The sequence below is a fragment of the Corvus cornix genome, chromosome 2 (assembly GCF_000738735.6).
Source record: "Corvus cornix cornix isolate S_Up_H32 chromosome 2, ASM73873v5, whole genome shotgun sequence".
Lineage (NCBI taxonomy): Eukaryota > Metazoa > Chordata > Aves > Passeriformes > Corvidae > Corvus > Corvus cornix.
Genome location: NC_046333.1, coordinates 58,100,241 through 58,124,981, shown reverse-complemented (window position 1 = coordinate 58,124,981; position 24,741 = coordinate 58,100,241). Strand labels below are relative to the sequence as shown.

The window sequence follows — 24,741 nt, the reverse complement described above, 5'->3', positions numbered from 1 at the left end:
ATAATTTTTAGTGGATTAAGTGTTCTGGTTGGGAAGATGAGATTCATTTTCCAGCTGAAGATTAAAGTACCAGACCACTACGTGCCTTCACCTAACAGATGTCTTCCCTCAGCCCAGGGTATAACTTTACAGCGATTGTGCTCTCAGCAGAGATTGCCACTCACCACCAGCAAGCGTCCCCGTTCTACTTAGGGCCAGCACTTTGTGGTCATGCTGTAGGTCTGCACACACAATCTAAGGGACAATGGTGTTCCTCTTGCAGCTCTCGTTGCATTATCCATCTTTTATATATCTGGGTGTTACATGGAAATTTGTGAGATTTGCTATGTTTTTCAGTGGGAGCAAGGTTCTGACCTACTATGGACAGAGATTCACTCATCTCTGCTGGTTGTGCAAGACACTAATGATACAGCAATTTCTGTTTCTCAAGCTGTTTTTCACTTGCTCATTGCCCTTTTTCACGAAGGCATGCTGGATTACTTCCGAGAGAGTAAAAGGGACAACCTGGTTGTAGGGAGCTGGGCCTGAAGGGGCTCCAGGACTGAGCTGCATCTGGAGACAGAGGTGCCTGTTGTTTGTAGTCCAGAGTGAGTTAGTAGTTTTCAGTAAAGAACTTACTTGTCTCCCACAGCCTGTATTGTTTGTGACCAAATGATACAATTGCATACACCTATTGGGAATCATAGCTTGCAGATTTCTTAGATGATTTCTTATTGCTAATAATCAATTTCAGAGCAGCTTTGTGCTTCAAACAGGATATCCCTGTTCTTTGCAGGTGCTTCTGAAAATGCTGACTCTTGCTTTCTGTTCTGATGGTGTCAACTTCTGGTGTTGTAAGTTACTGTCTTGGGTAGCTCCAACGAACAGTAATATTTTTCTTTAAAAAGAGAGTTCTGACCATTGAGTGGCTTATAAAATATCTCTAGAGTTTGGGACTGATGGATGGTGACTCTTGGAAAGAGAAGTGTCATGAGAAATTGCCGGATTAAAAAAGTTCTTTTCTGCCCACTTAATCAAATGACTGCTGTCTCTTGGAGAAACAGGCACAGTTTTCGATCATCCTAACACAAAACCAGAGAGGAGGAGGCTAAACTGGGAAAGGGGCTACAGTGAGTAATAACATGCATTTGGTTTCTTGCTGAATTTGGTTTTCTTCCTGCCTTGTTGCCCTGTAGGGTTTGTAAGTCATTAGGCAAAATATGCGTGATACTTTACTGTATGTTCAGTGTATGCAGTTCTGCAATATGATAAGATACTTCACCAACATAGCAATATTTTATGAATATGTGAATGATGGTTAAAATATTCATACTCTTGATGCAGGTCTTGCCTTCCTGAAGAGGAAAAAAACTGCCGAAGGCCAAGCTTTGCTATAGATTTTGTGTCAAACAATGTAAGGGCATTGAGAGTGTCCTTTGATTTCTGATGTAGGAGGCACTTTCAAGTACACCTTTATTTATAAAGTATTCATAGTGTCTTTTGGTATTTTATAGGCAAAGAATATTTCAAATTCCTAATTTATCCTTCTTTGCAAGCTCGTATCAGGAAAAGTCTTTCCCTGCTTGATAATGAGATTTGTTATGGCAGTAAATGTATAAGTCCAAAAAATCATCCAGCAAAAAATCTCTGGTTGCCTCTGCTTCAGAGTTCATGTTGTTTTGTGTCATCTTCTCATGCTTGTGCAACAGCCAACTGGAAAAGAGAGATATTCCTGAAGCTATGGCTTAGCCTCAAAAACAGGCTTATATACAGCCTAAAAGGATCTTAAAGGCTCAGATGTAACAATTTGTATAGAGAGTATTTTCCTAACATTTGCTCCTTGCCACAATCAATGTAGTAACTGCAAAGTCTGACAGAGGAGTCCTTTCTAGCTCTGTTGATGAATGTATCTGTATTCACTCCCGGTCTGTGTTGGTGCCTCTGAGTGCAGGATGACACTGAGTTTTCTTTCTGACATTGTTTCACTGTATACCTGTTTTGGGACCCCTACAGTGTCATCAGCTGTATCAGCTATAACACATGCATGGTGTAGAAGTGTGTTGCATCCTGAGCAGTGTCATGATAAACTTTGATGACATTTAGCGATATTCTGGAGGAGCTACATGTGAAGTTAACATTTGCTGTGAAATGTTTGCCACAAGAGCATTATGGACATATGTCTTAAAAAGTCATGGTAGATATATTATCCTTCTGGTCCAGGTCCCTTTTGTAGTTTTCCCAATAATCATACCAGTCTTTTAAGTGACTCAAAACTAACAACTTTTTTTAGGGCTCTGCTTTGTGAAAACATTATCACAGTTATCCTGTCAAACACTGCTTAAAGGTCAATCAAACTGTATAAAACCTTCAAAAGCCTGATAAGGTTCAGCTCTCTTAATTGTGGGTCCTTCTAGCTAGCACTGGCTCGGTGCCTTTCCCTCTCCAGTCAGCTCTGTTGAGGTTTGTGGTCCTTCCCCTGGTGCTGGCTCCCACTGGGTTTCTCTCCCTGGAGAGGATGGAAGACAAGGATCCTTCTCTTCCACTCCCATGGTTTTGAGCCAAGGCTGCCTCTCCTCCCATGCAGACTGCTCTTCTGCTTCCTGGGAAGTACTCACATGTTGTCAGATGATTTTGTTGCCAGCCCAGGCCCATGTGTATTCTCTGTCTGGATAACTGTGGATGTAGAGGGTGAAGTCCAATACTGTCTGAGGATAAAGACTGGATGCAGGACTGTCGTGTCTGCCTATGCAATATCTCTTTCTCTTAATCCACTGATATGGTTCAGTGTTCTTGTCACTAGATAAAATTTTTTCAGTATTGTATTTTCCAGAAATAGTGTAATTGTTTGTTTCTTGCATGTTAACCAAAACTGCTGTATTCAACATCTCCAGAAATCACCGTGACTCCCATCCTGTCTTCCTTTCCTGTAGTTTTGACTTACGTAATTTATTTTAAACAATGCCAAATTTGCTATTATTGTCTGTGGAAAACTTTCAGGCAAGAAAGCCTTCAACGCCCCTCTAGTTACCTTCTTTCCTTTGGCTTGCCAGTGGTCTCCTAGATAGTATATGGACACACTGTTCTGTGGAGATGTCTTTTGGAGCACATACAGGATTGCAGAGACCTGTCGGATGAAATTTTGCTCTTCATAGCTGTGGATGCTCCCTGATAGTACTCTTCTGAAGCCACTGCAATAGTTGCATTAATCTGCAGAGGAAAAATCTGTGCTGTAGGGATGAACTGTGCAGTGGCAGCTGTCCTGAGCCACAGCCAAGCGTGGATGTGGAACAACATCACTCTCCTCAGATGGAAGCATGTTCAGTGCAGATGAGAGCTTTGGACACTGAAGATAACATCTGTGCAAGCTTTTAATACTTTAGTGGGAGGACTGTGTGAGGGAAGGCTTATGTTTTTTTCCCAGAAACTTTATGTTAAGCACTGAACAGCAAAGGTGGCTGAAGTGCATGTACACATGGTCAGGATGTGTTCTGCCAGGCTGTGGCATGCACTACTGTGATGGGGCTTGGCTGGTTGGGTAGGTCCAAATGGAAAGCCAGTGTCACCTGAAATTAAAGAATTATGTAGAAATCACAGAAAGTGGCAAATGACATAGAGCTGTTTTAACTGTTGAGTCACTAGGAGTCCAGCTTGAAAACTGGATTCGGTTAAAGTAAGTTAGGAAGCGCGGCATTGCTGCTGGGTATTTTCCCTCAGACAGTGAAATTTGGTAATACATCTGATAATTTGGTCAGCTCTGATTTGTCTGCATATACTAAATTCACTCTTAAGTCTCTTTCTCTTCCTTGTTTTTAAGTGAAATGGGTGTGACCAGACCATAAGACTGTGGCAAGGGACCATGCTTTAGAAAAGCATACTCCAGAATGTGGTATTAATACAAAGTTTAGAAAAATTTGTGTGGGTAACTGCCTTCTAATGAAAGTGTGATGTATAGGAGTGTGGAGGATACAGCCCTGACTTACAGCTCAAAAATTGCCCAGAATAATAGGAGTATGTAGGAATACACTCTGTTCCAGAAATGTCTTCTTGGAGTATTTCAACCCCTGAAATTCTGTGGGAATGAAAAAAATCCATCCATCAGTTGTTTCAGAAAATACATACAGTGAAAATGTTGATTCATTTTGATCTCCTAGGCTGTATCAAGGGGAAAAGGAGTTCTGAAATTTGCGTTTTTTGCACTTTTCAACTTGAAGCAGAACTTTGATACTTGAATGTAGAGGTTGAGTCATATTTAAAAAGTATTATCTGTGGAATTGATTGAGCAATGTATTGGCATGCCTAAGAGTCTGCAAGTTTTGTCAAGCTCTTCTTAGCCTCTGATGAAGACAAGATGTTAGTAAACTTTGTGCTGGTGCTCGAGGTCCATTTCTGGCATAAGTTAACCGTGTTGGTAGGCTTTAGGTGTTAGAGAGTGCTTGTCACTTTCAGTGGGCAGAGCTAATCTTTTGGTAGTAAGCTTTCATTTGTATACAAGCTAAATGTAAGACCAGTTGGAAATGTTTGGAGTATGTCACTGTGTTGCTGAAAAAAGGTTTGGTCACTGAAACTGGTATAAAGGAGCAAAGTTAGTGTGGAATGTTTTTACTACATTTGAAATCTTTATTTGTAATGTAAAGGCGGCTTAATGGAGGGTTTTTGTAGATTTCTCTCACAGTGAAACTCTGTTCCTTCATTTCTGAAGACTACAAGAGATGCGAAAATCGGGGCCTTTAAATGTTATTGATTCCTTTCAGAGCTTGGAAAACATGTAGCTAAAAATGACCTCAAGGCACCATCTGCTTCAGCAAAGGAAATGCCTTCACTCCTGCTGACCGTTGGATCCGTTGAGTTTTCCTTCTTGCCTAAATGGTGTTCTTGGACAATAGTCCTTTCTGCAGAGAGATGACACAGTGATCCAGATGGGTTCACGCTCAAGTGCTGCCCACGGCGCGTGCGTTGCTGCCCTTGTTTTATGTTCTGTCCCCCTGCAGATGGGTGGTGTGTCGATGTTTGCCTCTCACACTGCAGCTGTGCACGAGTAGTGGCTCATTTGGGTTCTGCCCACTTGAAACTGCCAGGGAGAGGGGTATTTCACTGAGGATAGATTGTCCTTGTTGGAGTCCTTGCCCTCTGATCTCGTATTTCTTCACAAGGAAGTTGTTTTCCCCTCTGATTGCAGCCAGGTCCAGGGCTGCTGAGTGATACAGATGGAATACGTTGCACTACTGCTGCTGTAGTATTTTTTCTGACTCCTAGACATGCCAGTACATTGCTTTTCTTGTTAGATCTGGCTTTCTGAAAGCTACAGTCACTGTGGGGAGCAATGGAAACTGGTGTTTCTGGGTCACAGGGTGAGTGAGTCTCTCTTTGCTCTGCACCTTGTCTCAGTTTTAGAAGTGTGATCTTCAGTGGTCATCAACATTTTGTATGAATTAGGGGAGGAAAAGATTCTGAACTTTGCAAGTTTTAATTAGTGACTTTTTTTTTGTTTTCTATATGTGACCCTGTACTTGATTAATCACACTTATAACAACCTATTTGATCATACATCATCCCTAGCCATTAGTATTTGATGAAGAACCTTATTGAGTGCATTTTAAAAACATGAGATGGAACAGTCACCAGTTTTCTGGTTTTGCCCCCCCAGTGGTGTATTTAAGACCTCTTGCGCCTTAGTTGTATGTAACCTTTTATACATGAATCCTTGCTGCATCCCTTTCAGAAAATGGGGGGAAAAAAAAATTCGACTTCCTCAAAGTTCTTGCAGTTCTTCCTTTCACAGTGATTTGAAGACTTACAGTAGTCTCATAGGAAATCAAAAGTTGCAAACAAAATTTTAGAATCAAATTAACATCGTCCTCTACACTTAAAAGCACGAGTGTGAGATCCGGTGCCATGGGGCTTTACTGGTGCTGGAAACAAGTGGGAAGTGGCATCTTGCCCATTCAGTTACTCATATTAGATGTATGAGATCAAATGGTAGACCATGCTAAATTTTCTAGCAGTGACAGCCTGGTAGTTTTCCTGTCTTCATTATCCCATTTAACATTTAACCTTGGGTGAGTTTTTGAGAAAGATGAAGTGGAGGTGAGGAAGGGGAGCAGGAAGAGAAGCTTTCGGGTGTCCTCTGCAGGACTTCAGAAGGATCCATGCTGCTACCCAGGCACTGACTCTGCAGCAGTGACACCTGTGTAACATGTTGCATTGCATTAGTTTGTGCTCGGGACTTGTTTCCCTGCTGCTGTTCCCCCATATATATTAAGTAAATTCAATCAGTTGCTGTGTTCAAATAAATAAACAAAATAGGGTTGATTTTTTTTCCTTTTTTTTTTTTTTTTAATTTCCTATTGGAAAAACGAATTACTGGCATTTCAGAGGTACAAGTAGTTCTTGTTTCTGAGTTTGAGTTCATTGATACTGTGATGTTTGTATGCAGAAAAGCTGTTTTAGGTTGTGTTTACGACCACAGTGAACTGGGCCTTGGCACTGCACTCTAGCTTACGGTGTTTAGCTCTCCCTGTGCTCCACCCTCACTTGGCATGGAGAACAGATGTGTGATTCAGGATTAAAAAATGAACATGGATCTATTAAAATATTTTCTTATTTCTAGCTTTTCCTCAGAACAAATATCTGATTTACTAATGTGCCCTAAAGAGGTAGTCGTAAAAGCGTCTCCATCAAACCATGGTTCTGTTCTGCAGTTTTTTCATTAAATAAACTCCACCCCACCAAACGCCTCAAAGATATTTAGATTTATGCATTGGATAAAAAGAGAGAGCTTGCATGAAGAATGTCAAATAATAATGATGATTAATACAGTAAATGAGTGCCTATAAATATTATGAGAATGCTAGGGAAAGTAAAGAAAAAGAGATTTTGCAGTTGTTTAATATGCTGTGATATGTGGATCCAGTTCAGTGATACTAAACTTTTGACTAAAATCAGATATTTGCAAATGGCAATAGAGAAGGCCTGAGGAAAAATCATGTTGTAGTTATATTTTATTGTGTATTTTTTAAAGAAGATTCTTTCACTTGGGATACATATTTTTCATACTAGACCTAGGCTTATTTCTGAATTTTGTCTCTAAGCAAAGTTTTAATTTTTTGTTTCTTCCCAGTACAAGTAAAAAAGTAAGTTTTTGAACAGATTTCTTATTTTACACAAAGCAACAATATACTGTATAACTCTAGATTTATTACAACAAAATTGAAGCTGAAAATTGTCATTATAGATTGTGTACATTTTATGTGTCCTTTTATAGTGTGCTAATTGGCACTGTATTTCTCTACTCTAGCATAAATTTACTTGTAATTATTATTTTCAAAACAGCAAATGTAGGTAAATCTACATAAAATTTTTAGTGTATTTTTAATTTAATTTCATGATTATATTTATTTTGATTTTCCATTGGCTTATCTGAACTTAAGATAACTTATGTTATTTCATACACACTTAAGGGATTGTCAACAAGCTGAGGTTTCTGTTCTATGAAATGGGGGGGTGAAATTAAATTAATATCTAAGGAATCTGTTACTTTGAAAATGTGACTGACTCACCAAATGTCTGCTATAAAATTTCATTGTTCTTACAAGCTCTGAAATACACTTTTAAAGTTCTTTCTTCCTGGAACATCCTGTATTATTTTATCTCTTGATTCTCTTGATGCTTTTCTTTCAAGTCTACAAATTTGATCAGAATCTTTTAATTAGAAACTACAATGCTATAAATAGAAGTAAATATAAAATTCTGTACATCAAAGGGCAAACATATAAATAGGATTTTCTCAATTTTTTTTTACAGAAGACTGTTCTTTTTTGACAGAATTTTTTGTAATCTCTTCCAGCAAAACATATTTAAAAGCATCTTAAGTGCTTTATTAAGTATACTTCGGAAGAGGAAACATGAGGAATTGCACATTGCATCACAACATGTTTTTAATTATTTTTCCTTATTTTTTGAGGAAAAAATATTAAGTCATCATGTTACTGTGCTGTTTCAATACTCAGATAATTATACACAATGCGAGCAAAATGCCTAAATTTTTCCATTTAAGATTCTTGTTAGTTTGATTATTAAAGAAAGTGCATAGCTTGTAAATGTTTCACTGGTGGTTAGGATATCTGACCTATTTGAAATGAAAATCTTTGAAACATGTTTAAGGTTACCTCCAGAGCAGTGCACTGATGTCAATCTGCAATCATGTGTGCTGGTTGTAGGTGATGTACATTTGTTCCCTTCACAGATGCTCGTTCTTAGGGGCCAGTTTCTGGAGAAGGCTGATCCCCAGCAGGAGTACTGAAGGGACATCATTATTCTGTTGTGTTTCTTTGTAGTAATAAATAGTCATATTTGGTACTGATTGTCTGTCTCCTCTGTTACAGCAGTGATCCCTGAGGCATGGAGCAGGTGATTTAAAATAATTGGAATCACATTGCTCTTGGTTTGGCAGGAAGGTTTGCATACCACTTTTGTTTTTGTAGAATTCAAGCTTTTAATCTTTGCTTTAGATAAAATAACTTTGTGCTTAGTGATTTGAAATAATCTTTTCCACTCCATTTACTCTTGATTCCTTTCAGACATTCACTTAGATGCTTAAACTTCACAATCTTTAACAGAAGTTAGCTCTTGCATAGTTGCATTAGGTGCATGGGATGTTTAGAATTTTCTGTAGCAGGGCTTGCAGATCAGTGCACTTTATGCACCACTAGAAATTGCATCTGAAGTATTGCAGCTAATTTCAGAGCTGTTACTGGTGTTTTTCTTCTTCAGTTGCTCGACATAAAAATTTCAGAACTTTTTGATTGTGTTGGAGGCATGGCATTGTGCTCTTCCATTAAGTTGTTCGATTCTGCTTTCCTGGCTCTTGCTCATGTTCTGCATTGAGTGCATCTTATGGTCTCCAGAAACTCCCCTTTTATGACTCAGTTGTCAGCCACTGATCTGTCCAGCTGATGGTTGTTGCAAAAGCCTCACATTTTCTGAGAGAGTTCCTGGGTTTGAGAACTGAATGAGGTAATTAATTGTCTTGCTTCAGCGGTTTGGAGAAGCCTTTGCAGGTGTCTTTCTTGTTACTTCTGCTTAACTGAGGTGGTATAGATGGAAAAGTACTTTTTTCCTCTCTTTGGGGTCTTTCGTTGACATATGTCTATGAATGAGCTTCTTTGCAGCTGACCAATTTTACCTATTCACTGAGTGGGCAGGTAGATGTGCTTAAAGATAATGTAGAGCCAAGACTTTTTGAAATCCATTTCTTTATTTTGTGGTTCTTAACCAGATATTTAGAAGAACTGGTACCCTAAGAAATGCATTGTCTGGAATTCTTAAGGTGGAGTTTTTGTTATGCTGGATGAGATTTTTAGCTGAAAGGGGGAATCTGTCTTCGTCTTCATTCTCTCTTGGGTGTCCCCTCTGGCTTCTTTCTATTGCATCTACCTTGTGGTTTATTTAGATCAGCTTATTTGTCTGACAAAATCCGGGCCCACTCCAAGTGGTGATTAATTTTCTGCTGCTGATCTGACTTTCTAGCTAGCCACATGATCTGACAAGGGAGAGTAGGTGGGAACACATGGCCAGGATGGGGCAGAACTGTTCATTTTCGGCAGCAGCCCACAGTGTGCAGTCTGATGGTGCTTTACAAACACATACCAGGAAGGCATGCGATTTCTGGAAAGGGATGAGATTGTCGAGCTATCCAGAATGTCTTGGTATCTTGGTAGGTTTGAAATACCCTTGAGATACACTTGATTGTACTTGAGCTTAAACTTAATGGTGAGTTTCTGGGTTTGCATCATGTGTCTTGGGGACTGGTTACATTGGTGTAATGTTTTTCATATTAATTCATTAATATGTATTTTCTCCCTTAAATCCACATTAGCAGTTTCTGTCAGGGAGTAACTGTGGTCCAGGGTCACCTTAGAAATACATTAGCCTTGTAATAGTTTGTCTTAGAGATGTGTTGGGGAGGGGAAATCTCCCAGACCAAATCGATATGGTGCAATATACCTAGCAGTTAAAAGCCAAACCAAACCAAACCAATAGAGTAGTTTGTGCTCTTACAGTCTATGAGATGGATACATTTTAATGAAAAAGGTTACATGTAATATATGTACATTTAGAAATCCAAATTAGGCTTTTTATGTGCTTTCTTACTCCATAATTCTCTTCTGGTACCAGCATATGGCCATGTGGCCATAGCATATGGCTATACTCAGTATAGAGATCTAAATGATGGCATATGTAGCTATGTTGTTAACAAACAGGAATAATAAAGTGCTGTAGAATGTTCTTTGCATTTAATAATGTAATGATGAGAATCAAAAAACTGGGCTGCCATTATTCCTTTGATCAGAAAGCAGTTGTTGCAGTGCAGGTGGATGAATGAAGGTTAGTTAAGGTTAGCAAACGGGCTGCAGTGGAACAAGGGAATGACAGAGCTGCCATTGGTCCCTTGTACCTTACTCGATTCTTGGCCTGTCACATCCTGTTTGTGAACAGCAGCCTGAAAATTCTTGTCTAGCAAGAGAAGATGAAATTTTAAAATCATTCAAAGCAGACTCTGCTGGCTGAGAGGTGGAAAAGAAACAACAATGGTAATGTGATAATTTGTTGATGGTTGTTTTTGCTGTATTTGTGGTTGCACTAGCTGCTGCAGGCCAGAAACAGCTAAATGATGGTCCTGCATGTGGGTGCCGTATGTGCGGTGGGTGTCTGTACATTCTGTGGGTGTCTGTCATCACAGATGCCAGCTGGCTGTGTATCTTTTTGTTTGTTTATTTGCTTTTTAATTTTTTAAATGCTTTTTTGATAGAAAGTAGGCTTTTAATATTGATGCTAATTAACCACCCATTATTTACCCAGATAAGGTAAACTATATGTAAAATATAGTTTCAGTTGGTCAAAACTGATACATTTGTTCAAAAAAGATGATCTTGAATTATCCAGAAATTATAAGAACCACTTAGCAAAGACCTGGTAGCCTGTGTTACAAAGCAGGTTAATGTAGTGGGGATAGCCAAAAGGATATCTGACACTGAATTATATCTATTGACGTGCCCTCTAAGGAGCTTTCCAGTTTTACTGCATCCTTCTGAAGTGTAATGTAAATGTGTGGAGTTTCTTGTCATGCAATTTTGCATGCATGTCCACAGTAATGACAGAGCCAGGCATTTTTGTAGAGGGCCCTCAGTCTGAGCATCCTCTAGTAAGAGAAACTGTCCTGACTTCTGGTTTTTTTTTAAAGGATTCATCTGTTTGTGGATATGTATTCATGGTTGTTGTTTTTTTTATTTATTAATACTCGTGTTTATATATGTAGACATAAAAAGAAAATTTTGCTGTAGGGCAACTAAAAAATGTAATAAACAAAAAAGTTGTGATTCCCTCAACTTTCCTCTTCATTGCTGCTGTTCTTTTCCAAGGAAGCTGGTATTCTCAGCTCTTCTGGATTTAATGCCTATGAAAAGCCTGTCAGTAGTTTTAGAAAGAGTGAATTTGATGATTCATGTTATCCCATCCTGTCCTGGGCTTCCCAGAGTTTTCAATAAATCATTTGTTACACTTGTGCTATCCTGTATTGTATTTATTTGGAGAAGTGTAGTTTGGAGTTGTAAGTGGTTCTTCAGTGTTTCCTCTTAGGTCCTCTGTCTAAATGCTTCAAATCTTAATGTGCAGATTTCAATGGAAAGAAAGTAAGAACAAAGTTGATCCTGTTCCAAAATGTCTCCAAGTAGCTTTTCTAATTAATTAGTTAAATAACATGGCTGTTCTGTTTCTTGGGAGTTTTCAGCTCTAGAAACAAGGGTTGCATTTCTATTGAATAGCTGAGAGTTTTCTTCCACTACTACTAGAATAAAACTCTGTTTCTGGCAGCTGGGAGTTATGAAGTATTCCCATGTTTGCCTGTTACAGGACTGGATTAAAGGAACTAATTTGGGGAGGATATATGATAAAGAATGGAAGAAAAGAAAGATAAAGAGGAAAGCAAGAAAGCTGTTTCTCTACCACACATTTTTCTTTGGTTTTAGTAGCTGCTCGAGGGTTTGGAGTTTTGGGAATCTTTTAGAGTGTTGTGAGTCAGAGCTTTACAGGAAATGCAGCTTATGATATTTTAGCCCATTGCTATTGCCTTGCTACACGAGAGTATCTGAATGAACAGTTTCTTTCAGGCAGAGTTGGTGAGATTTGTGAGTGTACAGTTGTCTGACCAAGCCAGTAATGTCTCGGCTGTTCTCTCTGGTCTGTGTCCAGGGTCAGTGTAAGAAACATGTGAGCCAGGGGAGGTCTCACTTCTCTTTGCTCTGTTTTGCCAGGATGGGAGTTTGAAGAGCTGCTTCCTATGGTGTAGATGGGTTAAGATAGGGGGGTTATCTGAGTCACAGATTGTGTTGTTTGGAATTCTTGAATAAGTCTCATAGATTCAGAAAACCGATCTTTTATTCATGATCATACACTGCTTTGTCTGTTTCAATGCAATTTTATTTGGTTAATGACATATTTTTACTTAGTGTGTGTATTTTGTTGCATTCTCAAACCAGTACAATAGGTTTTGCCATGACTTAATAATAATTCCAGTCTTTTCCATATTGCAGTCTACCCACATTGCTCGAGCCAGCTTCCAGGTTGATGCTTTTGGATCATCTTTCATCTTAGACGTGACACTAAACCAGTAAGTAATGACTGTATCTTACTCTATGTTTGTCCAAGACCTGGTGCCTGTGAAATGGAATTTTCCAGTGGAGTTTTTAGAGGCTGTATTATAGCAAAAATACTGTTTAAGGTATTGAGTTCATTTGTAGTAGTATATTTTAGGTTCTTCTGTTACTTTCTTGAGTAGCATTGTAGGCTTTGATATTCCCATTTTTACTACTTGGTAACTATTCCAGTATAACTAACCTTTTAGTAGCATAATTTCATTTCACAGAATCACAGAGTGGTTCAGATTGGAAGGGGCCACAGTGGGTCATCTGGTCCAACCTCCCTGCTCAGGCAAGGCTATCCTAGAGCACATGGCGCAGGATTGTGTCCAGATGGTTCTTGAATGTGAGGGAGACTCCACACCCTCTCTGGACAATCTGTTCCAGTGCACGGTCACCTGTACAGTAAAGAAGTTCTTCCTCATATTTAGGTGCAATTTCCTGTGCATCAGTTTCTGTCTGTTGCCTCGTGTCCTGTTGCCTGGCACCACTGAGAAGAGCCTGGTCCATCCTCTGGGCACCCTCCCTTCAGATACTTATAGACATTAGTGAGGTCCCTCTCAGTTGTCTCTTCTCGAGGCTGAACTGGCTCAGCTCCCTCAGCCTTTCCTCCTAAGAGAGATGCTCCAGTCCTTTAATCATCTTTGTTGTCTTCTGCTGGACTTGCTTCAGGAGCTCTAGGTCTCTCTTGCTCTGAGGAGCCCAGAACTGGACACAGCACTCCAGGTATGACCTTGCTTCTGCCTGTTTACTGTAAAGGCAAATTACTATACTCACACAGAGCCTCCCTGGATATTAAAAGGTGGATTTGCCAAAAACTGGTAGCTCTGAGCATTTTGATAACCAAGGATAAAGTACTGAAGATACATCTATTGCACAACAGCTAATACTCAAAAAACAAATAGTTGGGAATGAAGTTTCTCCAGATGCGTTTACAGCCTTTTGGAACAAGAGAAGCATTATAAGGCAGTAGCACTGTGAACTTCAGCCCACGAAGAAAGATTGACTAATAGTAAACTTACAGTGAAATCTGGTGTGTGGCTTTCAGTAATGAGTTTTTGTAGTAGTCTTTTAGCACAGCTCTTTTAAAATAGGAGTTCATTTGGTTTTCCGTTCCGAAGAGAGAATAAGTAATATAGTAAATCAAAGTGTTTTAAGTAATTCAGCTCCTAATAGTTGAACACAATGTTTTGTGGTTTGGTGTAAGAGTTTGCATGCAGTTGCTGCAAGTTTTTCTGCTGTAAAGATGAACCATTCAGGTTGCAAAGACACCCACTCAAATTTCAGGTTATTTTTTTCACCTGTAAACGAAACAGTGGCAATTTCTTTACATGCACTGACATTAGTTAAAAGCACATATGAATCAGTGATGGTTACAGACAGTGGAGACACTGTGCTGTGGAAGAAGAAGGAAAGAGGTTGTTTTTGAAGTAAGGTTTTATAACAAATGTATTTTAAAACAGTTATAGAGGAAAAATTTTCTGTTGAAGAGTACCAAATCCTCAACACTGAAATGCTTCTTGGAAGTAGAAATTTTGTATATGTATTTATACTTTACTCTGAGAGTAGACTGCACAATCCTGTTTTAATTTGGCAGGTTAATGGTGTGGTCACAGTTAGTTTCTAAAAGATCAGTATTGTCCTTACAGCATAAATTCCATGTCATCTTAAAAAAAGTAAAAACATTTACTAATGGTCTATGAAAAGAGAAGTTAAGGCTTTGATTTTATGAGCTGCAGTTTTGTATGTTAAGGAAACTTGTAGGTAGATTTTTTTGTTTATGCACAAATGCACAATGACAGACAAACATAGGTTTAACATTTTATCTGTTTTGAGCTGAGTGCTATTCTTATGTCATTCCTTTATTGTCTTTGGTGATACTGCACAAGTATGTGTATGGTAAGACTGTCAAAATGCTTTCTTATTGTTCTTAAGAGTGCCAGAATCCAACTTAATATTAACTTCTCTTGAAGAGCTACACTTTTTGTAATATGAAAGAAGTTCTATCACAAATTGTGCAAATTGAAAAGAAGAAGGGTGCAAGGAAATCAAGATGTTTGGCTTCTATCATGATAACTAAATCAACTTTTAAACTACCTCTGAAATATCATTTGCAGATCATCAAATAAGAAGAGGGCCAGGTATACCAGAGCAACATTTAAAATGTATTTTTAATTATCATTCCTGTGAAAAAAATATTTCATTCAAAAGGTTGTAAATATTTTTTCTTTTGCAGTTCTTATTCTCCATGTTATATTCTGTATGTATATTTAGACCACAGTAGCTCTGTAGTTGAAAAGTAGTTAAATTCTTGTATGCAACAAGGTTTAAGATTTTAGGTATCCTTTATAAAGAATACCAGTTTATTATTCATAACTGAATCTCTGCTAATATCTAAAGCATGCTGAAGCAGGCCCTGGTGGTAAAGTCAGCTCTTACATGTAATACACATTTGAGAAATGTTAAAGGAGGTATGGGGGAGAGAGGGGGAGAAATAATTTAAAATACATAGATTATCAGAAAGGAGAGACACTCCATGCGTATGTCAGTCTCCTTCCTTGCAGTCTCCATGTTGTGTAAAGCTTAGTGTGTCTGAATATATCTGAGCATTGTCTGTAGTTACAGTATCAGTAGTGGTCAGTCACAGTGAAAGTGTTCATTCTCCCATATGGTTCCCTGATTTATGGAGGAAGAAAGATTGAAGTTAAAATGAGAGTCACAAACAGGGAGCTTAAAAAAAAATCAGAAATTAAAATATGCTCATGACTACAGATGTTTGTCTGCAAATATTTTTTCTTCTTTTGCTCCTTTCCATGTGGGTGTTATTTTCTCTATTCTTTTCAAATCTATCTTTTTATCCGTCAGATTCTCTGTTCCCTCTGCTGCATTTGGCTGTGCTATTTTATACATATTCCTGTTGTATACCATATTTAATTTTAGATTCTGTTGTATTTGTGTGATATTCCATCTCTGTTCTTACTCAGTTCTCTAGAATCATGCATTTCTTTCTCATCTTTTTCCATCATGAATAGTTGTCCACTATTTATGTCCAATAGTTTGCCACTCCCATAGGTACTGCAGAAATTTCTTATTTTTCTTTATAACTGTTACCTTGTCAACTTTCTGTGCACTCACAGTTGAGGCTGGCAGAAATGTTCATGGTCTCCTACTTTTCTCTCTTCCCCCATTGCCTGATACTTTCTGTTTTACCTCTTCACTTCACTTGCTACTATTGACTTGGGGTGTAGTTGAAGTTTCCCTTCTTCTGCCACCTCTCATAAGAGTGGCCTGTAACCAAAGGCTCACTTTGTGAAACCAGCTCGGAAGATACAGGAGTGGGGCAGGAAAATAAGGAAGTAGAGCTTACACCGACATTTCACACATCAGGAAAAATGAGGCCCAGGACAGGAGCATTCTGCAAGTCTTGAATGCAAGTGAAAGGAAGGAAATGAAAAAATTTCCAACTGGCATTAAAGTGCGGCAGTTTAATTTAACACTGAAATCTGTGTGCTTTCTTCTTGCTCATTTTCAATCTCAACCAGTTGTGAATGTGCATTTGTTCACATTAAATGAAGATGTAAAATACGCTGAAATATAACCTGGAATGATAATAAAAAGTCATAATAAGCTCTTAAAATTACAATGTAGTTTCCTTTTTTTTTTCTCCCAGTGATGGTGGTATTTTCTCCATATACATCACCATTCTTTCCTCCTTTTTTCCCTTGAGTTGCCATAGTCTCTCTACAATGAGCTTTTTTTAAGATACAGTGTTTCTTTTTAGTTTTTTTTGCCTGTTCAACTGGCTGAAGCATTTACAAAGGAGCTTTCAGATCGAATCAGCTGTACTTTTAAAAGGTTCAATCCCTTAGGCAGAGGTTAGGGATGCATTAGTGGCTTCGGTGTGTTTATGAGTCTGTTGCCTTGGTATCCTTCTGTGTTCAGAGCTGCATCTAATGGAGCTGTTTTCTCTGGCCATCCTGATTAGTGCTGCCTCCAGCACGGGCAGAGCCAGGGCTGGCCAGTGGCGCAGGCAGGTGCTGCTCCAGCCTTCCCACCTCCACATGTGTCCAGCTCGGGCCACTGACATGGACCTGTGCAGGAGTCGCACAGCAATGAAATGTGTGTGTCCTCATTTCCTTCTTTTAATTCCTTCCCCTTGAAGTTTTTAATGCTGTGGTGGCATCTGTGGCTCAACAAATGGCTGTTTCTTTTTTCACGCAGAATATTTCTTCTTAAATGTAGTCACACAACCATTTGCACTCTCATCTTGTGTTGTAACTATGTGATTAAACAGCAGAGCTCATCAGGACATGGAATGCGTTTCCAAAAGCCTCTTTGAATCCCTTTTGCTCACGTGGATCTGTCTTAGGGCACCAGGGCCAGGGCATGTTTGTTTGTGAGTGAAGCAGCTGAGACCTGATGCCATGATGGCCCAAAGCAAGCTGTGGTCATGGGCTGGGTTTGGAAGTAGCTTGCTGCTGGATGGGTAATCAGAAAAACTACAGTATCCGTTCTTGTCTGGAGGGTGGATGGGCTCTGACACAGGGGGATCACCCCAGGTTCACTTTGTGGAAGCCGTGATGGGCAAGAAAGATGATGCTGCAGCATCATCCTTCGTATAAAGGCTGTGGTGTCTCCCATCATGGAGACAAGCAGAAAGTTTCTTGAGTGTGAGTTTGAAATGTGGTTACTTCTGAGGTGCAGTGTGGACACTGAGGAGTTGCTTGGCCTTCAGAAAGCTGCCTGAAGCATCTGACTGCCTGTGTGTGCCTTGGCTTCTCATAACAAGAAGAGCCCTCCCTGACCATGTCCTTTCTTTTGAGTGAACACATTGATAGCCTGGGATCTTCAGGTTTGTGGTGATGGGGAAGTGCTCTGAAGGGTCACAAGGATAAATAAGGATTTCAAGCTAATATTCAGTGCTTCAGGACTGCTCTGTCCTTCCTGGTGACAGTCAGCCACTAGGATGGAGCAAAACCATCATCTGCTTTCTCTTCTTGCAACACAAATTTAATTCCTTTGGTCTATGTTTAGTGGAGGATTATCTATACAGAAGTAGTAGGATGGGTGAGATGTGATCAGAAACTGTCACTTCAGGAATCTCACACATAATCTGTTCCCGTTGAGCACCTGGCCATGTCCTGAAGGAATACCAGCACACTGTATAAGTTGATGGTTGTCATGATCAACTACTTTTCAGAAGGCTGAAAGATTACATATGAGGCAATTTTTAAAAACTCTTCAATCACTCTATTCTCTATGTGGAAAATAAACACCCTTTTCCCTTATTTTATCAAAAGGTAAGCAACCCCAAAAAAACTTATTCAGAAAACATTGATCGATTTTTTGTATATGTCAATCTTAATTTAAATTATTTCTGGTTAGTGATATTGGAAGGTTCCTGGCACCCCAGGAATTGAGTTGTTTTGCTTCACCACTGAGTGTTTTTTGCAGCTTCTGCTGAGAAGGATACAGGCATTCCTCAAGCCTTGTGGGGAATGTTTATTAGGAATATCTTTTAACTAGAGTGTTGCAAACCTTACAGGATCAGATTGTAGATTTCATCAAAAAATCCTGAAAAGAGAAGCAAAATAAAAGGCAGCTTGACAGACAAGTGCCAGCTTTTTCATGAGACAAACTGCTGAAAGTTTGCCTGTAATTTCTTTTGGCAAATGGTCTTCAACACTAATATCAATGTGTCATGTAAGCTGTAAATGAAAAACATATTCCTAAATTTGCTCTAAATTGTAAACATTTGGCTCTGTGGAATTCAAACGGATTAATTTCTCCAAGCGTTTTAAAAAATGCACTTGCACTGTTAGTGACTCCTGTAGATTTTGGTGAGTCGTTCTCTGCGCTGCCCCTGTGAGTCTCGCGCTCCTCCTGGTCACCCACGGGAGGGGAGTGAGAGAACCCGCCTGCCTTTCCTGCTCTAAAAGTGCTCTGTGCTTTCTGGTCTCCGTTACTTCTGTGCTGATGCCTGGTAACTGGGTAACTGTGTGTGGTAAGCGATGGTCAGGTCAAACCTGAGGAGGAGCAGCTCTTCCTCTGAGCCATTTTGGGCCTCCCTACGGTCCCAGCTATGGTCTTGGCTGCACACAGTTGCAGTTTTTCTCACTAGTGGCTGGAATTTACTGGGATCAAAGGAATTCAAGCTCTGTTCAGTTTCCTTGTTCATGCTGCATTCAGGTTGAGGAGCCCCACTTGGGTATTTAGTAATTGATTCTTACATTTTCACCCTATGAGAGTGCTCTGAAAATTTAATTGTAATATTTGTTGTTGATTACTGTGTATCATGATAGACTGGATTCAGGTCTCCTGAATGAGGTACTGAATTGTGTCCTGCACTGTCTTTGAATTACTTGCTCAGTAACCTGCATCACGTGCTCTGCGATCAGGACCCCAGCTGACCCAACAGGATTGTTCTTTCTCAGCCCTCTTTTGAAGTCAATCCCCATCCCAGTCTGTGATGGAAAAGCTACTATGGTCAGAAGTGCAAACTTATGCAGACTTGAGAAGCACTTTCTTGCTGATACTGCTGCTTAATTTCAAATGCGATTTTGTTCTGTGGGGGGCAATTATTCTGTTTGTTGCTAACACATAGTTTGTACAAACTGGTTCTGAATTACTTACAGATTTTTTGATGCTTAATGAAAAATATGGATTCTTTTTGTTATATTCAAAAACTTGAGCTCCTGGATCTCTGATAAAACAGCACCTTTTAAGACCTTTCATAATTTCTGTGCCTTTTTGATGACCTCCTCAGTGTATCAGTGTCCTAGCTGAATTGTATATTCACTACCGCCTTTTGTCAGTATCGTGGTAGCACAGCTTTGACATTTCTAATTGAAATCCTTCTTTGCATTGTTTCCAAAATTTGCCCAGGACCTAAAAATTTTTCTTTTTTTTTTTTTTTTTTAAAACTTCCTTTTTCTAACCTTAGAGTTGGCTGTGTAGTAAATATGAACAATGTTCTTTAATCTTGTTATATAATCACTATTACTTTTGAATTTGTAATCCCATGCAAAAAAATACCAGACTAATTTGGACAAGAAAATTTTTTAATAAACCTATGTTGATTATCAGTAAGTTTCCTACCTTCATTCAATTTGTTTTGTATGCTATTCTATTATGCTTAAAACATTTCTTGAAAGGGTAAATTGCTTTTGATAACGCAATGACATTTTTCATATTACAATTTAGTTTTAGTTTAACAAATTTCTGTTACCCCTTATTTCTCTATTATTGTGAATAGATTCGTTGATTTAGTACCAGCTACTGGTAAATCCTGTTGAAATCAACACAGGTTTTGCTGCTGATTTTAGCTGGATATGAACAGTTTAAGTGATGTCTGTGAAATTCCTGTGAGTGCTTTATTGACATCCTGGTTAAAATGAGAACAAAAGGTAATTTGTTTAATTTACATGTTATTTCCAAGTGTGTCACTGTGCATCCCCTCATAAAGTACTTCCCTGGCCCATTAAAAGATTTCTGAAAAGGCCATTCCTTCGTTTTCCTCTCAGTGGATGTGATAAAGAGTATTTTATTGTGTTTAGGCAATTGCATTTACTGGAAGCACTGTTTGTTGGTTTAGAATAGAGTAATTAAAACATATGGAATTATCAGCACTAAGTAAATAGCCTTTCCACAGTCTGAATTTTTTTGACACAATAATAATTATAGAGAATGTATAGTGTATATTTGCGAGTGTGTGTTTGTGTAGGAAAAAAAAAGATTAATTATCCTGGAGAGATATTATCATTCTATTAGCATAATGTTTTTCTTCCTTGATGATATACCTTAGATTACCAGGTCATTTAGGAGAAATATGTTTTACACACACATATACAGAGATACCTCATATATACAGATCAGTCATGTGCTATATTTAGTGTGTTTTAAGTAAAATGGCTCAAACTAGAGAAGGAATCAAATAATATTTCAGCACCTATGAATTTATCTTCTAAGTGTCAAGTATCTCCAAGTGACAGTAACTTTAACAGTTGAGTAACCTTTAGCCATTGTGAGAGATTTTAAAAGAAAAATTGTATTTTTGATTTAGCCTGTAAAAGGGGCTATGATAGTCAAAGTGCAATTTCTTGATTTACTGTTGAAATGGAAGTATATATGCCAATACCAGTTTAAGCACCAGAGTTTTTACATGAATGTTTGGTTTGTATTTAAATTACTGCCACATCTGTAAATAATACAAAACAAACCCTTGTCCTTTCCAACTATTTCTTTATTTGGTTATGGTTTAATATCTAGAATAGCTTTTGTGTTTACAAAAGCAAGTAGCAGCCATACAAGTTGGTCTAATAGCAATTATTTTTTCTTACTTGCGTTCTGCCACTTAGATTCTCAGACCACTGTGGCTACAACTCTACTACTGTCCTGTGAATTGGTACTTATAAATAGTAGGCAGTCAAACACAGGAAGAGGGTAGTAAAGAGGAAAATGCATGAAGTGGAATGTGAATAGCAGGTATTTTCTCTGCTATCATTTATAGGGCATCTCTTCCCTGAGTCAGCAGCCTTCCTGCTGATACAGTTCCCTTCATATGCCTCTACTAGTGTTGTCCAGCCACTCTGCCCTGTTTTTTACTTTCTCCTTGAGAACTCCTTTGGCATCATAACCTTCTGTAAAAATAGCACTTACAGAAACAGAGGAAGTGCTGGAGGACTTTTAGCTCAGGGCTTAAATACTTTCCTCAGCTAAGAAGTGAAATGAATTGGAATTTACTTTTCTAGACAAGGAGTCAAGGGATGCATGGAGCTAGGAATGAAGATATGAAGAATGAAAATAGTAAAAATTATTACACTTTCTGGTGGGGAATTGGAAGACCTAATGGATGGCTGGAAAACCATCAGCATACAAACTCATGGTCTTTAATTCTGTAAAATGATTATATGAGGAATAGGTTATTCAACCCTTTTCTACTCAGGATCATGGTTCTTCTTAAGAAATGTGTTTTTAGTCCAGAAACTAAATCAACAGGTGGTATTAAAACAATATGTTGTTAACATACGGAACATCTTAGCCAGCAAATAACAGTGCTCAGCTTGCACACACAACTCTCCTGTACCTAAGCATTGGACTTGTTTGCTTTCTTTGCAGTATCTATTACAGGTGTAGGGTGCATCTTTGAAGCCTACAGCTATTTCTTTGTGTGGTTGTGTGAAATTTATATAGCATTTTTTAATGTGTTTTGCTAGTAAGATTCCAGATGCGTGTGCCCATGTTTCCTCACTCAGTGGCTGGAAACAGGCTTCTTTTGCCAGACATTCTGTATGGCCTGGTCTTTAATGTAATTGTTTGCCTTTGGTTGGGACCTCCTAGTGGGTAAAAATGCATTTGGAGACAATTGTGTCACCTTAGTGCAGAAAGAGTTTCCTTGAAGAAAACCACAAACAAATCAAATTCTCCACTTTGGTTTGAAAGGCTTTGCACACAGTGCTCCGATTTTCTCCCTGGCTGTATTAGCATGAGAAGCAGCAGGTACTAACTCCAGCGTAATAACCCCTGTATGTGGGTAGACTTCTTTCCTCTTCCAAAACATGCACAAAAATCAGGTTTTCAAATCCCAAAGCACCAATTATCAAATGCAAATCTGGCAGGAAATACTGATCCTGCCTATTGCCCTGTTTCCCGGGGGTGCTGAGGCTGAGGAAGCCAGAAGCTGCCCTCACCCACTGGGGTTGTGTCCTGTCCCACTGGTACCACTGCTCCCAGCAGCTCGCTGGGCTGAGTCAGGGACATGGCCTTTTGTCACAGGGTTTTCACCCTGGAGGATGCATTGGAATTGTAGACTGGATTGTGATAGACAAATATTCCACTGGTAAGCCTCTCCCTTCTTCGGCAGGACCAAAAGATACTTTGTTTATGTACTATAAATGAGGGTTGGCTTGGCTATAGCTTGATACTCTCTCAATTCGAACCCCTGTACTCTTGATACTTTGCAGGCCTTTGAACTTAACAGTTTGTGATTCATTGCTACTGTAATTCTTCTGTAAGGGCCCATCTATTTCTCTGTTCTTCCAATTATATTATAATCATATTTTCCTTTCAAATAATCTTCTGGTTTGAACAGAATTCACTATGTCTTTAAAATTCTTCAAATAACTAATTGCTTCCTATTTGGTTTTAGTTCTTTATTGCTCAAGTTGTATCATGAAATAGTAGTAGATAAATGAAGTCGTGAAAGATACATTACTTGTACACCTTATCAAAAGAACTCTGTTTTAGCTTTTCTCTTTCTTTTCAAGTATTCTAATGAAGGATTATGGAATCTGCTTGTATTACTGTGAAATAAAAATAAATTCATGTAAGCCAAAAAAGATCCCTTTATCAATTAACTGAAGTACTGGTTGTTTGATAATACCTCTATTTCTTAAAAAAAAAAAAAAAAAAAGACAAAACAATGTTAAAAGAGTATTTATCTTGTGTCCTTATTCTGTTCCATTTACTTTATTTCTAGCATCCCAAAGGAAATAAAATGCTGTCATCTAGTGTGATATACAGTGAGATGATGAAGAAGAATCATCGTGTACTTTTATTAAAGATGACCTACAAAGACATATTTCTTCTAAATTGGGCTTCTGCCCTTTTTTGAGATGTAAAAGGTCATTTGAAAAGAAAAAAAAAAAATTCTCTTGATCTTCTTCCCTTCTTTCTCCAGAGAAATGAAATGACTTAAAATCTAGCTTTTTAATAGCTGATTTTTTTTTTATCCAGTGTTGTTTGCCTCATATCAAATCTCCTTGCTCTTGCTGAAGAATCTGTTGGGGAGGGTATAAATGTACAGGAAGAATTGCAAATATATGGGCTGTACCCATCTCCTAAAGTAAAACCCCTCCTGATGACATACTAAAGGCTGGCCTAAATATCAGAGATGTGAAATTTGCTTCAGAAGAACAACATTAAAGCATTCATGTCCAACGGGCATGACACTTTAGGCTCTTGGTTGCGTGTTATCAAATATACCATAGTGAGAGTTCTGAGACTAAATGATGGTAGAGATAACTAACTATCTTAAAATTTTTCTCTCTACCAAACAGTTCAGATAGAGCAAAACTGTGCCCTTTCTGACTGTAAATGTGGTAATTCTGTGTGGCACCCATTCAACCTTCCTTTCACAGAGACAGCCTTGGTGGCGTCAATAGGGTTACAATTGTCTCACTGCTTATTATTGCTCTTATAATGAATCACACTTTTCATTTGCTCTGTCAAATTTAGATAGTATTCAATGAAGTTTTGATGGGGGAAAAGAGAAAAAATGATCTTGATGTAATATTTTTATAATAGAATTATGCATGTTTTCAGAGCAAAGAGGTAAGGAAATTCTGATGCAGCTCTGCTTCCTAAAGGGACAGATATTTCTCCCTATCATTGAAGGGACTTTTGGGTTTGTAGCCATATGTTTTAGCATCACCTCTGTTTTTGCTTTATTATAAAAGCAAGGGAATTCTCCCAATGACTTGAGAGACAGCAATCCATCCAAAGGCATCAGATTATCAATGCATTTCTGCCTATGTCAGGTGGCCAATTTGATTACAGAGGAAACTTCCTAGAAATTAACCCAGGAATAAATTTAGTATATTGTACTTCACTCCAGAAAGCTGCTCCTCAGTAAGTGGCAATAACGAAACGTGAAGCTGCAGAGAAACGGCAAGATCAAGCAGAATATGATACTGTAACGAAGCTGCCAAGACCAGCTAAAGAGATTAATATAAATACATTTCCAGTGTTAATGAAAAACGATGGCTGGAACTTTTAATTTATATGTGCACAGCCTTTGCTTTGGTACAAAGTCAGATGGTTTCTTTTGTCCTTCTCTTTTTGGAAGAATAGTTAAATCTTGCATTACAATGTATTTTCTGAGCTTGCTCGCTGATCTTTAGCCTGTATTTATCCATAATCATTCTTTGATCTTCATTTCTTTTTTGCTATAAGAGGATGTATTTCTCTTTGGTGGTTTGCCAGAACATCACTGCTAATGGATTTCTGATATGCTAGAATTTTTACAATAGCCAGATAGAATAGTATTCCAATGGTCTGCAAATATGTAATG

At 38.5% G+C, this 24,741-nt stretch overlaps 1 protein-coding gene across 13 annotated transcripts in view; it reads left to right on the top strand.

Annotated features, from left to right (window-relative positions):
* The window catches only part of ADAM22 (ADAM metallopeptidase domain 22), a 128,964-nt gene that overhangs the window by 4,023 nt on the left and 100,200 nt on the right, over positions 1-24,741 (top strand). For all 13 annotated transcript variants that reach the window (XM_039548960.1, XM_039548959.1, XM_039548958.1 and 10 more), the window contains exon 3: positions 12,567-12,643. In XM_039548960.1, the coding sequence (XP_039404894.1) occupies positions 12,567-12,643 (77 nt within the window). The remainder of the gene's footprint in view (positions 1-12,566; positions 12,644-24,741) is intronic.